Source organism: Conger conger, chromosome 3 (genome assembly GCF_963514075.1).
Source record: "Conger conger chromosome 3, fConCon1.1, whole genome shotgun sequence".
In the NCBI taxonomy this organism is placed as follows: Eukaryota; Metazoa; Chordata; class Actinopteri; order Anguilliformes; family Congridae; genus Conger; species Conger conger.
In genome coordinates this window covers 19343568-19358657 of record NC_083762.1, presented here as the reverse complement: position 1 = coordinate 19358657, position 15090 = coordinate 19343568, and the positions used below count along the sequence as shown (strand labels likewise).

At 39.7% G+C, this 15090-nt stretch overlaps 2 protein-coding genes across 6 annotated transcripts; both read left to right on the top strand.

Moving 5' to 3' along the window:
- The first annotated feature begins 1805 nt into the window (after positions 1–1805).
- Positions 1806–8385, top strand: sat2a.1 (spermidine/spermine N1-acetyltransferase family member 2a, tandem duplicate 1). 2 transcript variants are annotated; one of them, XM_061235162.1, is made up of 6 exons: positions 1806–2039; positions 4196–4247; positions 6295–6378; positions 6552–6653; positions 7334–7374; positions 7786–8385. In XM_061235162.1, exons 1-6 carry the CDS (start codon positions 1977–1979, stop codon positions 7969–7971), a joined length of 528 nt encoding a protein of 175 aa, XP_061091146.1. In that variant the 5' UTR covers positions 1806–1976; the 3' UTR covers positions 7972–8385. The 2 variants fall into 2 exon arrangements, with proteins under 2 accessions (XP_061091146.1, XP_061091150.1); XM_061235166.1 differs by lacking the exon at positions 1806–2039 and adding an exon at positions 2077–3793.
- A 1119-nt stretch (positions 8386–9504) lies between these two features.
- tnfsf12 (TNF superfamily member 12) lies at positions 9505–14091 on the top strand. 4 transcript variants are annotated; one of them, XM_061235530.1, is made up of 7 exons: positions 9505–9524; positions 10034–10115; positions 11227–11308; positions 12258–12314; positions 12428–12445; positions 12601–12734; positions 12978–14091. In XM_061235530.1, the coding sequence occupies exons 1-7, from the start codon at positions 9520–9522 to the stop codon at positions 13230–13232; spliced, it is 633 nt and encodes a 210-aa protein (XP_061091514.1). In that variant the 5' UTR covers positions 9505–9519; the 3' UTR covers positions 13233–14091. The 4 variants fall into 4 exon arrangements, with proteins under 4 accessions (XP_061091514.1, XP_061091515.1, XP_061091513.1 ...); XM_061235531.1 differs by lacking the exon at positions 9505–9524 and adding an exon at positions 9549–9930; XM_061235529.1 differs by lacking the exon at positions 9505–9524 and having other exon boundaries at positions 9549–10115.
- The last annotated feature ends 999 nt before the right edge of the window (positions 14092–15090 follow it).

Genomic DNA, 15090 nt, shown 5'->3' with positions numbered 1-15090 from the left:
ATTGTTGCTGTGTTTCTAGTGTGGGGTGGCCATACGTTGCTATTGACTGTCAATTCACAAGCAGCTCATTTCCATAGCTCATAATTCAAAAACTAGAAATTGTTTCAAAATGAAAGGGGGTATACATTTGTTAGCTGGACCCATATCTTTAATATTAAACAGTCCTTTCTGTGAAATCCTGTTCCGAGCAATTGTTGCTGTGTGTCAGGTGCAGGGTGGGCATTCATTGCTATAGACTGTCAATTCACAAGCTGCTCATTATAGACCTATATACCTAGGAATAAACCCAAACCATGCAACTTTACAATGAAATTAAAGTCAAATCAACTTTATTTGTGTTGCACATTTCACGCTATATTAGTCAGTACATGCTTTAGAGCAGTGCTTCTCAACCAGGAATTTATTAATTGATTTATTTAATTCAGGGCATTTTTGGTGGTATGATTGGTTCAGTTATTAAATTAGTTCTTTCAGTTTATGGTTACAACAAAAACCTTCTGGCAAGACTAGAGTTGAGAAACACAGCTTTAGAGCAAGCCCCAGCCTTTCCCCCCACAAAAGCAAGCCTAAGGCAACAGTGGCAAGGAAAAACTTCCAAGGTGGAGAAGGAAGAAACCTTGGGAGGAACCAGACTTAAGTGGGGGGGCCCATCCTCCTCTGGCCGGCTTACGGGTGACAACGGGTCAGATAAAACAATTAACAATTAATTCTGAACAATTTGTTTGTGTGATGGGTTTTGAATTTGTGTGAGATTGGCAGGGTGCAGATGAAGGAGGTGGCGGTCCTGGGGCAGTATGTGGGGGGTGTAGCGCTGCAGCATGCTTGTGATGAAGACAAGGGGGAAAAAAACAACAATATGGCAGTGGGAATAAGTAGGGACACAGATGGGACTTGGAAACAAACCGAGGATTTACTGTCGGGCTAATTCTAATGAGTATTTAATTTTAAGTTAAGTCATCTAGGACAACCTTTCGCATTTTACTTGGACTGCAATTTAACTGATTACTATCAAGTATTATACTTTTTGAAAAAAGACAAACGTAAAGTCCACAGCTGCTCCCATCTAACTGACCTGGAAAGGAAGGACATTGGTGAGCATATTCAAAAACAAAATTAACTGGATGTAGTTTTCCTGTAATGCCAAAATATTGTAAAGATAAATAGAGTGAGAGACGGTCAAGAACTGCTAATAATGATGAGTTGTGGTGCTTCAGTGAATCCATTAATATTGCTTTTAAAAATATTTTTCCCTCTAATATCCTGCAATGTTCCATTGTAATATGAATCATGGTCCAATGTAACAAATCTAAATTCACTGGAACAAGGACAAATTTAAATCTCCACCAATTTCTATGCAAATGAGCTGGGTGGCAATTGACAGTCTATGGCAACGTATGGCCACCCCACACTAGAAATGCAGCAACAATTGCTCGGAACAGGATTTTGCAGAAAGGACTGTAGAATATTAAAGATAAGGGTCCAGCTAACAAATGTATACCCCCTTTCATTTTGAAACAATTTATAGTTTTTGAGTTATGAGCTATGCAAATGAGTTGGGTGGCAACTGACAGTCTATGGCAATGCATGCCCATACCACACCTGACAGACAGCAACAACAGGTGGCAAACAGTTTTTATTGAAATTTGTGCACAATTTTATATTCTCTGCAAATACATCACAATCATATCCAACTGTATTAATTTAACAATTAAAATTGACAAAATTACAGTTCATAAATAATTTTATTCACCGAACTTTTATTTTGATAAATGCGAACCGGACGTCTCCAATTGTGGCCAGCAACATTTGCCAACTTCACGCAGCTAGTCAGACATAGCTTACTTACTGCATCTTGCTCGCCTCCGTTTGCCAGTACAGTAAAGCCGGTGTCAGTCGACAAATAGCTCCTTGGCATTTCCGACTACATTGAACGGTTTCTTTCGTGACCTGTTGTCGAAACAAGGTAGCTATTTAAAATGGAATTCACGATTCGCGCTGGCATGACAGAAGATTGCAAAGATATATATCGAATGCTTACGGTGAGCTGACTTCTGGCCTGACACACAACATGGCACTTAACAGCATATAATGTATTCACGAACACAGCCCTATAGTATTATAGCTCATGTCGCTCGTTAAAAGACACTTTGATTGTTGCTCATTTACGATTGGTCCTACAATAGCAGCTTGCTAATTTTGCCAGTGCTGTTTAGTTTTGCTAACACAAAGCTTGCCAGGTGGAGGGTTATTAAGTGACGACGTTTTGGGAGCCGTTTCGACCTTTGAGTAGGTAACGTTATCGTTAGGTACTTACTTAGACCGCAGTGTGTGCACGTGAACTCGAAAATACATATCTCAGAGAAAACGTAATTTGTCCATCTTTTTACTTAACAGCAGTGGTGATAACACGTACAATAACTAATTTCTAGTACACCCACAGACCACTTTATTAGGTATTTATTAGACTTATTCTTTAGACTTCTACTGCTGTAGCCTATCCACTTAGAGTTATTATGCGTTGTGTGTTCTTCTGCATACCACTGTAATGTGGTTACTGTCACCTTCCTGTCAGCTTTGACCAGTCTGGCCATTCTCTAACGACTCTCATTAACAAGGCGTTTCTGTCTGCAGAACTGCTGCTCCCTGGGTTTTTTCATTCCATGGTCAAAGTCACTTAGATCAAATCTTTTCCCCATTCTGATAGTTGATGTGAACATTAACCTCCTGACCCGTATCTACATGATTGTATGCATTGCACTGCTGCCACACAATTGCCTGATTAGATAATCACATTAATAAGTAGGTGTAATAAAATAAAAATGATCCTAATAAAGTGCTTGGTGAGTTTATAAGAGAGTACAAATCTATTTGCATCATCACTTTAGTGTTCATGAGGACTGTTAATACATATTCCATTTATTAATTATAATTGTTAACGAGTGTGTTGATACGAGTGTGTTGTACAATTGAAGATTATCTCCCTGCATATCACTAACCAATAATATAATTTTTTTATTGTTTTATTTGTCATTGCCTTCTGAGGCAACAAAATGCATCCTCTGCATTTAACCTAATTACTTAGGAGCAGTGAGCAGCCATAGTGTGGTGCCTGGGGACCAACTCCAATTCTGAGGCCAGTGCTTTGGTCAAGTACACCAAGGGGCAATTTAGACTCTCCAATTAACCATAACCTGCATGTCTTTTGACTGTGGGATAAAACCCGCATAGACACGGGGAGACATGCAAACTCCATTCAGAGGCCCGGGTGGGGCTCCGAGCCCAGGACCTTCTTGCTGTGAGGCGATGGTGCTACCCACTTGCCTAGTATAATATGTATAATATGAGCACGTAAATTCAAGCCATTGTTACATCACCGTTTTTAATGTTCAGTGAAATCTACCTGCTTTTCGGTGCCGTTGGGGTCCTGCATTTATCATTGATGGAATCTTGGTAAAATCCATCCATCCATTATCTTAACCCGCTTATCCTGAACACGGTCGCGGGGGGGCTGGAGCCTATCCCAGCATACATTGGGCGAAAGGCAGGAATACACCGGACAGGTTGCCAGTCCATCGCAGGGCACACACACCATTCATTCACTCACACACTCATACCCACGGGCAATTTAATTTAGACTCTCCTATCAGCCTAACCTGCATGTCTTTGGACTGTGGGAGGAAACTGGAGTACCCGGAGGAAACGCACATGAACACGAACACTCCACACAGAGAGGCCCTGGCTGACCGGGATTCGAACCCAGGACCTGCTTGCTGTGAGGCGATCCTGGTAAAATGTGCGTTTAAAATCCACAAAAGCAGTCAGTTTATCACATTAAAATTCCACGTAAGGACACTTAAGGTTAAACTGATATTTGAATCACAATATTCATGTTGATTTCCGGAAATACATTTTTTTGTTGCTCTCCCTGATTATAGCCTATGCCAACTAATCATAGGGCAACTGGAAAATGTATTTCCGGAAATCAACATGTATATTGTGATTCAAATATCAAAATATATATATAAAATATCAGTTTAACCTTAATTGAACATATTCTGGACAACAAATATGCAATTATGTGGACTTTTAACGTGAGAAACTGTTTTTGTGGCTTTTAAGCACACGGATCATGCACTGTAGCCTAATAACAATTCCACTTATTTCCCTAATAACATGATGTATCGTTTTGTCCCAGGAATTGTCAGCATATGAGAAGATGGCCAACCAAGTGAAAATTACACAAAGAGGTAACATTAGAAAGCATGCTTTTATTTTTACTAAGGCCTGAATGTATCTCTTGCCAATTATATCATAAGGCTCACGTTTTTAATTCATTTGGATTGCATATGATGTTGACTCTATGAAGAAACCAACACTTCCAAATGAAAGTAAACTATAAATCAGTCTAAAGAAGTTAGCATTCCAGCGCCTATTATCATCCACCTCAGGCGTTACCGTTTCTATTACGCTTTATTCGAGTGAACGCCGGTACCCATGAAAAAGTCCCATTCAAAATAATAATAAATTGTCTATATGAAAAAAATTAAAAATACTTCATACATATAGCATACACCCACTGAGCACTTTATTAGGGACACTAAACTAACACTGGATAGGGCCTTCTTTTGCTTTAAAAACAGCCTCAATTCTTCATGGCATGGATTCCACAAGGATTCCATTCCTTTCAGATTCTGTTCCATGTCGACATGATTGCATCATGTCATTTCTGCAGATTTGTCAGCTGCACATTCATGCTGCGAATCTCCCGTCCTACCACATCACAATTCTACTGGATTCACATCTGGTGACTGGGCAGGCCACTGAAGAACATTGAACTCATTGTCATGTTCATGAAACCAGTTTGAGACTTTTGCTGTGTGACATGGTGCATTCTCATGCTGGAAGTAGCCTGAGAAGTCGGTACATTGTGGCCATGAAGGGATGCACAGGGTCAGCAACAATACTCAAATAGGCTGTGGCATTCAAGCCATGATTGATTGGTATTAACAGGCCCAAACTGTGCCAAGAAAGTATTCCCCACACCATTACACCAGGGACACCAGCCGTTTGGGTCTATGCTATTGGCGGCAAATTCTGACCCTACCATCTGTATGCCTCAGCAGAAATTCATCAGACCAGGCTACGTTTTTCCAGTCTTCAACTGTCCAGTTTTGATGAGCCTGTGCCCACTGCAGCCTCAGCTTTCTGTTCTTGGCTGACAGAAGTGGAACCAGATGTGGTTTTCTGCTGTTGTAGCCCATCCTCCTCAAGGTGTTATGCATTCTGAGATGCTTTCCTACTCACCACAAGTGTACAGAGTGGTTATCTGAGTTACCATAGCCTTTCTGTCAGTTCGAACCAGTCTGGCCTTTCTCCGTTGACCTCTCTCATCAACAAAGCTTTTTTGTCTGCAGAACTGCCACTCACTGGATGTTTTTTGTTTTTCACGCCATTCTGAATGAACTCTAGAGACTGTGTTTGGAAATCCAAGGAGATCAGCAGTTATAGAAATACTCAAACCAGCCTGTCTGGCACCAACAATCAGGCCACGGTCGAAATCACTGAGATCACATTTTCCCCATTTTGATGGTTGATGTGAGCATTTACTGAAGCTCCTGACCCATATCTGCATGTCTTTATGCACTGCTGCCACACAATTGGCTGATTAGATAATCGCAAGAATAATTAGGTGTACAATAAAGTGCTCAGTGAGTGAAAATTCCGTAATATTAATACGACCTTGCTTACAATATTAACGTTAAAACACGCTTGGAAGTCCTTAATCGCGATGATTAATTATGAATTAGTACAATGATAAGGCTTCTTGTACCATGTTGCCGAATAATTATAGATAAAACGAAAATGGAAGGAATTAAGACTTTACACACACAAAAGTCAAAACTTATCTGCAAGTAATTTCTTATTTATTCGTCATAACGTCGTGAGCTAAGTTGGTGTTCGGATTACGGTGAGTCTACCTTAGTACAAAAACGTGTTCAGTGAACAGAGCAAATGCAGTGATACACAGCAAGACATTACATTGCATTCAATGTGTTTACAAACATAGGAGCATGGAAAAGGGTAGCTCATACTGCCAGCAAAAAGAAGTGCTAGAATCCACAAGGCTGTCCTTCCCTGCCCTGTCAAAATGTCAATGTTTATTAACCTTTGTTTAAATTAGTTATGGATTATGTATGAATTTTACTTTCCAGTATCTATACATTGTGATTTTGCCATTACTTAACCTGCCCCATTTCTTGCCCCCCCCCCTTTTTTTTTTCTTTCCTGATCCAGACATTGAACAGGATGGGTTCTCCAAAAACCCGTTCTTTCACAGCCTTATTGCTGAGGTACCAGACCAACACAGAACCAAAGAAGGCAATAACAATTAGCTTCATTCAGTTGAAAACTGTGATTGCGTACCTATTCACTTAACAGTTGTCCCGGAATACATATGTCCATTATATAAATGTGTTGATAAACACTTTTATTTAAAGTAAACTTATTTAGAGTAAACTGCATATTAAAACTACCCATTTGTTTCTGTGCAGGCCATGCAAAGATGGGATGTGTCATTTATTTTTATGCCTACAGCACGCTTACAGGGAGGTCTGTGTTTATGGAAGCCCTGTATGTAATGCCTGAATTCAGAGGTCAGTTGAGAGAGTGTGTGTGTGTGTCTGTGGTTATATCAATGTGGAAATGTAATATTGTCTTGGCCAGGACTCCCTGGAAGAAGAGATCTTGTATCTCAATGGTGACATTTCCTGGTTAAATAAAGGACAAATAAAATAAATAAATAAATAAATGTTCTTTAAAAAAAAAAAAAAAAAACTGTCCTGTTGTAAATTGTCACCTTTAAATGCACACATAATAGCCTAAAGTTTCTTCAAACATAATACAATACTCTTGGTCAATATAATCCTTCCAGGGTTGCAAATCCATACTCTATTAACTAATTCATAAATTAATCACCAAAAAACTGTTTTAAGTGAAATGTTTGCATTTCCTTAAAGCTTCAAAATTGATGAATGATATTGAGATTGGTTTTAAGATATTGAGGTTCTTATTTTGCTGCTGACCAACACAAACATTCAGAATACTGGAACAGAATAGGCATCTAGCGTGTGATCTAAAACAACTGTAAATATTGTAATTGAAAGAATTAGGATTTGTTAATTTTGTGTTTTTGAGACCTGTGGTTGGCTGGACCAGTTAGCTACCTTTAAGTTGTGATGTATAGGCTCCATAGCTGATAGCTTTATGCTCCATGATGTTAGGAATAACATCTCTATTGAGAATCTGAATAGTTCTCTTTGCTTTTTACTTCAAGGACATGGCATTGGAAAGGCGCTCATGAGCAAAGTTGCCCAGGTGAGTGACATACTGCTGTGGTGCTGCATTGTAGTTTGATATCCGGTAATAGAGAAGAGCTTGAGTGTGTACTTTAGATTTGCGGATATAAGAGGATACATCAACCAGTGACTCAAAGTGTTTGGAGACCTGGAGCATAATTCATAATAATTGGATAACTCAGCTCTAATTTATGCATAGCCTGCACAGTATGTACCCAAAGTAACTTGATTAAGATTTATTTTAAATCTTTGTTTTATTTAACATATTAAGCATTCGAAATATTGTAATCCACTAATGCAATGGAAATTAATGTTTTATATGAACAATTTGTTACTGAAAAATGTGTCTCTTAATGGAACCATATTGTTTAATAGAGCTAATTCTTAAAAAATATATTGATATGCATCTGACTTTTGTTTGTTGTCACAGTTGGGGTTAGCAGCTGGTTGCAACCAACTTAACTTCTCTGTTCTGAAATGGAACAAGCCGTCCCTTGACTTCTACCATAGCCTAGGCTGCTGGGACACCACCTCTGACCCAGAATTTTATTCCATGCGCTGTGAGGGGGCCGCATTGCAGAGCCTTGTAGAGGGAAATCCCCCCAAAACAAATTAGCACACCCTCTGTACTGATCATCAGCTGCAGAGATGAAAGGACCACAAACAGTGCAAACAGCGCTATGTCTACTACCGGTCTAAAGTATTAGAACACTATTGTAAAGGTACAATAGATAATTTTGGACTTCTAATTGCCAAGAGAGGAATTCCAGCAACAAACTCCAACACTGTACTCCCTCCCCCTCCTGCTGTTAATGCAGGTTGTTTCATGGAATATAATGTGCCCTTTGTAATTCATCACTTTGCAAGTGTGCCATTCATTAAGGTATCGGGGGCATCTTTGTGTTGGGGGGTCTGAATACTTCTTGAAGCCACTGTATTTTGTATATACAATTTTTGTATTTGGAATAGAGATGTTGGTCTCTGTCTCTCTGTCTCAACCTCAATAATTAAAGCATAATAATTATATTAATTCATTGATATTCTTTTTTTCCCCCTCCTGTTTCAGACACAGTTCATTATTTATGAATTGTGTATGCTACTTTCACTGTGGCTAATCCAATGATCATTCAATTGGTGATACTTAGCTACATGGTGTGATCTGAACTGTTAGCTAGGCGTCCTGGTCCTTACAATATTTCAACTCAAAATTGATATATTGGTGTTATATTTCTCAAGGCACAAGCTCTATTCTCATCAGGCTGCACCCAGATGTATGATTCCAGCAAAGACTGAATTTGAGGGCTATCTCAGAAAGCCAGATTACTGAGACAAAACCCAGAGAAAACTTTGAGAAGATCAAGGCCAGCAATAGAAAAAAATGAAGTAAACCACCCTTTAAAAAGCCTATGTCTCCTGACAGCACAAAAGCCTTGCTATTGTACAATGCTTGGAAATTACATTTCAGTTTACTTGTGAAAGAAGTACATTGCGGGGTGGCATGGATGGTGCAGTGGGTAGCACTGCTGCCTCACAGCAAGGAGGTTGGAGCATGTTCTCCCCGTATTCACGTGGGTTTCCTCCAGGTACTCCGGCTTCCTCCCACAGTTCAAACACATGCAGGTTCGGCTGACTGGAGTCTAAATTGCCCATGGGTATGAGTGTGTGAGTGAATGGTGTGTGTGCCCTCTGATGGACTGGCGACCTGTCCAGGGTTATTCCTGCCTTTCGCCCGATGTATGCTGGGATAGACTCCAGTGACCCTGTTTGGGATAAGCGGGTTAAGATAATGGATGGATGGAAGAAGTACATTGCATAACATTTTTATAATAAATAATACAATTTTTATGATCAAATCCATCGGCGACACAAAGTCTGCAACCCAAAAACTTTGTTCTGCAAATGATGCAGTTCCAATTTTTGTATGATCAGAGCGAGAGGCTAGGCTTAATAAGGAACTTGGATTGCAATCTGATGGAACAATGCAGCACCATGCAGCAACAGCTGATACATATTATTTCTGCAATAGAAATACATATTTTGCTGTAGCCTGTATTCCCTCATTGTATAATCAGCACTTTTGCGGGAAAAGAGGCAGACCAGATAGGCCACCGATGTTCCTTCAATCCAGAAGGCGGAGTGAAGTCAAGTCTGGGCACTTGATATAATGCAGTGAGTATTTTCCGTCCACCCGGACTGTAGCGCAAGCTACCACCAGCATGAGCACTGTCACATCATGCTTTAAAAATTGAAGAAGTGAAGAGCGTGCCCGAACATTTTAGTCTCTACTCCCTTGCACGCAAGTCACTACACATATTCGTGTGTCGTAAACGAAGATAGCGGCATTGTTTTAGATTCCACGTGCAAATGTAGAATTGGCTGTTTATTTGAAGAAGGTATGCACCAGTGACAATGGTATTTGCACGGACAGCCGCGACGCAGGCGGTTGTTGTATAATACAGCCGAAACATCTGGGGCAGACAGGGCACTCATTTCAAATAATCTCAAACTGTACTGTGCAATGAAGAAAAGAAGATATTGCCAACCATTTTGAACATTTGCAATGTTAAGGAAACAGGTAACAGAACAATGCAACACATTCTGCAGAGGAGAAAACTTCACCAACTTCAGCTTGCTTGGGCAGCCGTGGCAGTTGTTGCTCTGTCGCTTGCTTTCTGCAGCGCTCTATTTACTGCATGGACATGGGGACAGACGCGGGACATGTCTCAATCATTCAGAACTCTGCAAGACCGTCTGAAACAAGTAAGATTAAAACAAATAATTATTTAAATAGGTGCAGGTTAAACTGAATACCAAACTGTTGTCATTTATCATGCACCGTGTTAGAGCATTATGCTACTTTTAGGCTTCTGAAAGTGCTTTGGAATTTCTGCTCAGTGCTCGTCGGCCAGCTTTCTCCAGGGCAGAGTTAACGCTGTGAAAGCTGAAGACCACGCTGAGCAAATTATCAAGTGGCCCAAAAACTGGTGTTGGGTTTTTGCAATCCGGCTCTTTAATTACCTTGCCGTGCACAAAAAAATGAATTACAGCTTGTGTCAGAGTGTCTGCCAAGCATGTCTGCAGAACTGCTAACCGTAAGTTGAACAATTTACTGGAAGTCCTTAAGTGCTCTGCTGGAGTGCAGGCGAGTGCCAAGATAAGTTGGGGTTTTTTTTAGCGAGCCATGTGCCATAGTAGAATTGTGTAATTACAAAAATGCAGTTTAGATCTATAATAATTCAGTATCCTTGAGACATTAAGTTCCAAAGATATAGATAATTCCTGTTAAAATATTTGTAAAAGCTGTTTCTGCCGTATAAATCTGACAAATTTTATCAAATGGCTGCGCCTTTGCTAAGCTGATAATCACACAGCGAAACCCTTGTTTTTCCTTTGCAATGTGCTGCAGTTTGAGAACAATACAACGAATATATCCTAAGTCCATTAAGCAAATGATATAAACATGCATTTCGTGCTTTGGATAAACAGATGGCTGAGACATGCAAGTGGTCACCGGAAGCAGTGGTCTGCAACCCGTAGAATGTGATGAAATGGCTGCATGTCAGAATACGTTTCCCCCTTTAAAAAATAATGGACCCCTTTGCTTTGATTCTAGAATTTTGCTGAGTGGGCAAAACATTATTCACACCCGTCCCCCCTCTACTTGGTAGTTTAGAGACTTGAGGAAAGCAGACTATAAAAACAAATGCTTGTCCTATAGTAAAGGGGGGGTGGGGGTAAAAATCATAATAATTTCTCTGCAGTGTGGATGCAACACATTGTGTTTCTGTTTTTCTGTTTTTCACCAGTGTATTATTTGTGGAAACTTTCTTTCTGTACATTTACAGAATGCTCTCTCTCTCCCTCCCTCCAGTTAAGTGCCCAGCGTGATACTATTGTCCAGCTCTTACTGGAGAGGAGAGGTTTGCTGGAGGGCCACAGGGTGAAAAGAGATGGTACTGGGGGATATTTATAGCGGGAGGGGGAGTTTTTATTCATTGTGCTCATTATGCAGCATATCTGTATCAGACATACAGTATGAAACGTATTAATAGCCTATCTAATGAACAGAATTTTCAAATAGCATCTTACAGCATGTTCCATATATTAGGTGAAGTTGCAAAGGAGCAACAGTAATAGTCCAGTGCTCTGTCAATATTTAATTTTCAACAAACCTGCAAGATACCAGCACAATTAAACCCTGTCAGAATGGGAAGCTCCAATCAAAACAATTGAATTGTCTCCTATTTTGCTTCCAGGGAACAAAACTCAGCAGCAGAATCAGTGATTATTGTGAAATTATAGGTCTCCACTGGAGAGAATTAAATTAGGAACACAATTTATGAAATGTTAACTGTCAAGTTTGCATTCATAAGACCAAAATGAGCATTACAAATGCAGGAGAAATTCTGCATCAGGGATACTGAGCTCACACTTATAAGCATTTACTTTATACCAGGGCCTGGATCTGTCTCCAACCTTGGGAGAATAGTCGCATATGTTTCTTGAATTAAGGTGCAAATTATGAGCAGCAGTTGAGCCACTAGTATTTTTTTCAGCAGCTAACCTCTAGTTGTAGATGCAGGCTTTTCTCATATGTAATGCATGCGAGTACTAGCCACAGGAACAATTGTTTTAATCTGTCCTGTTGCCTCAGTCTCGGCCAATCAAAGGGCATAAAAACCATTAAAACTATGCAGTAAATGCTGGTTAACCTTGGGAAAATTGTATGTAAGTTGCCACTAGATGTTCTGAGGACAGAAATGACCAGTTGTCCAATATACTGTGTAGTTAGTTAGTTGATCACATCAAATCGATAGCAGACAAATCACAATCTGTTTGGAACATCCTGTTCGTCAAGTTATGTTTATTAGCTGAATGTGTTTTCTTTCTTCAATTCACAAGGTGGAACTGGAAGAGGAAAGTCAGGAAATGGAAAAAAATCTGCGTCTCATTTTGAAAGTAGGTGAAACCTTTCTATGTTGATGATGATGATAGTTATTATTATCTACAGATCATGTTTGGATGTTTTTTCATACATGTTTTCCTTGTTTCCTTGCTTTCTACCTACACAGTACATTCCGTTCAGCAAGGTTGGTTGAACCATTTATTATTTTGATTATTATTATTGTTTTATTATTGTTATTGTTGTTAATATGATATTACCTTTGTGTTTAAGTCTTTGTCTGTATGTGTTTATGCGGCTGTATTTCGCCTGTGGGTGTATGCATGTGCATATTTTCTGCAGTGGGTGATGATGGGGCTATTAAAGGCTGGACTGAGGAGCTGCTGAATATGAGTGTGAGCAAGGCAGTGCGGTATGACCCTGACACCGGCACCTTCAAGGTGGAGAGAAGTGGAGTTTACTTCTTGTACTGCCAGGTGAACCTCCATGAAATGGACAAATGAGCAAAACCGACTCTATAGCACTGGTCAAACTGAAGTGATGCTAACGCTCCTATCAAAAGTGTGTTAATGAAAACTAATTTATGATCGGTCCTTGATTAAGAAAAAGGTAAAGAAAATTATTTAGAGATGCCAGATAGGTAACTAGATGTTCTATAAAGCTTAAGGCTAAGGGCTGGTTTTAACTTAATCTTGAATCCCCTCTCATCTCTGTCCTAGGTGCAATTTAATGAGAACCAGAGTCTCTATGTGAAGCTAGTGGTGTCCGTGAACAAGGTCAATAAGCTGCAGTGCATGGAGGGATACGGGACCACACCTTCCTCTGGCTCACACCTGTTCCACTTTCTCAAGCCATGTCAGGTGTCAGGACTGTTGAGGCTGGAAAGAGGGGCAGAGCTGAAGGCCTCCACAGTTAAATCGTACCAGCTGCACCCTGTTGGAAAGCACTACTTTGGTCTTTTTAAGGTTAACTGAGGGGCAATACCACTCAATGTCTGTGGGCAGCCCTGAGCTAAACCTGTCTTGACAAATCCAGTCCTACATCATGTGTGGTTGTGCCTGCAACCACCCTGAAAACCCAAACCTTTGAGCTTGGATACATGTTTTTGGACAATATCAATACCAATTTCTGTCTAAAATAGGTGGAGCCAGCAATTTCACAACAGTGATGTCATTTTGCCAGGAGCTCTGAGCTTTTCCTTTTTCTGTCACCTTGAACTATTGCTCCTATGTAACAATATGAATGTATCAGCAATGTCAGAGCAGTGTTGTGGGAGGGAACACAGCTTAATCAGTTAACCTCTTAAAATTGTAATGATTATGATCTTTTGCCTTTCAGGCTCTCCTTAGCCGTTTACTTCTTGACTCTAGGCCAGTGGTTCCCAACCCTTTTTCTGGAGATCTACTGTCCTGTAGTTTTCCACTCCAACCCTAACAAAGCACACCTCATTTAACAGCTAGAGGTCTTGTTGAGCTGCTATTTGGTAGAATGAGCTGTGCCAAATTAGGGTTGTTATGAAAACCTATCAAACACCTAATACCTTCAGGAACAGGATTGGGAACCACTGCACTAGGCAATGTTATGTTATGCAGACACTGATTACTGTAAATCCTGTGTGAAGAATCACATTAAAATGAGATATTAAACATTTGGACAGTGTACATAGGGGTAGTGCATGTCGAAATGGACTAATGGTTAGTAAGGATTTGTCATGAGCAGTTATTTGTATACATTCCATTTTTTTATTTCTACCTATTTTCTGGTATGAATTTGCATAGCTTTATTTTTATAATACAAAAAACCAAAGACAATTAAAAGTAACTGAACCAAGAATGTTGTTTGTCTACTTGACCACACATATTGGACATAAAGAAAAAGATTAACCAAAAAGCTACCTGTGGAAGATCATACATACATTCATAGTTTCAACATCAGCGCATTCACAGAGAAGGGGGATGGATAAACTTGTGGTTTGATGATGTTTGTTGCTGCAATTCCTCTCTTGACTATTAGGAGTTTGACATTACCTATTGTACCTTTAAGTCTCATGATTAAAAGACTTGTTTAGACAGTCCTTTTTAGCAGTGAAGTTTCAGAAATAACTCCTGATGAAGTTGTTGGGAAGAAAACTCCATATTTTATATACTTTGAGACAAAATGTGTTTGCACATTGCTGTTCATGCACACTTGTAATTTTCTTTGTGATTTAAAAATCAATCATACGTTCCGTATACCTATAGGATCTTGTCCACACCAATTGCGCTAGTCAGCATATCAAGATGATGTTCTTATATTTGAAACTTTATCTTGAAAGACAATGTGTATGCATATCCACATATCCCTTGCATGAAGCTTCTATAAGTAATTGCAAAATCTTGCTATGTTATGTCTATGAGAGGGTGGAAGGCTTGATGGGAATTGTAGCAGCGCTAATTTTGCTTATGTTGATTTCATAATCATGGTCAGCTTCCCTTTCCTTTTTCTAAATATCCATGATTCTCAGTGCCATCCAAGCCCCCTAGTCTCCCCATGTCAGACATTCCCTTCCTCAAACCAAACAAAGTCTCTGCGGTGGAGTTCTCTTAACTGCATTCTCTTTGTGCAGTAAAAACTGATTGCTTATCTGAGATTAAGGTCACATGCTTTCCATTTGTTACTAGTCAAGTTTAAGTTTCATAAAAGGACTGAACAATGAGCTTTTGACAAAGGCATATCCTTTCAAGAGTACATTATTCCACCAATTTCTAATCCAGTGATTGGGAAATATATGGTTGGTCCAATCATAATTTTGGCAGTTAGGACAGAAACAAGGTTCTCACAGATTTCAGTGCC

Bases quoted from the DNA above. Each gene is read 5' to 3' on its own strand.
- tnfsf12 (XM_061235529.1), top strand. From the start codon at position 9,942: ATGCAACACATTCTGCAGAGGAGAAAACTTCACCAACTTCAGCTTGCT. The intron at 10,116-11,226 runs GTAAGATTAAAA...CCCTCCCTCCAG, and splicing joins TGCAAGACCGTCTGAAACAA to TTAAGTGCCCAGCGTGATAC. The intron at 11,309-12,257 runs GTACTGGGGGAT...TCAATTCACAAG, and splicing joins CCACAGGGTGAAAAGAGATG to GTGGAACTGGAAGAGGAAAG.
- sat2a.1 (XM_061235162.1), top strand. From the start codon at position 1,977: ATGGAATTCACGATTCGCGCTGGCATGACAGAAGATTGCAAAGATATA. The intron at 4,248-6,294 runs GTAACATTAGAA...TTCCTGATCCAG, and splicing joins AGTGAAAATTACACAAAGAG to ACATTGAACAGGATGGGTTC. The intron at 7,375-7,785 runs GTGAGTGACATA...TTGTTGTCACAG, and splicing joins TCATGAGCAAAGTTGCCCAG to TTGGGGTTAGCAGCTGGTTG.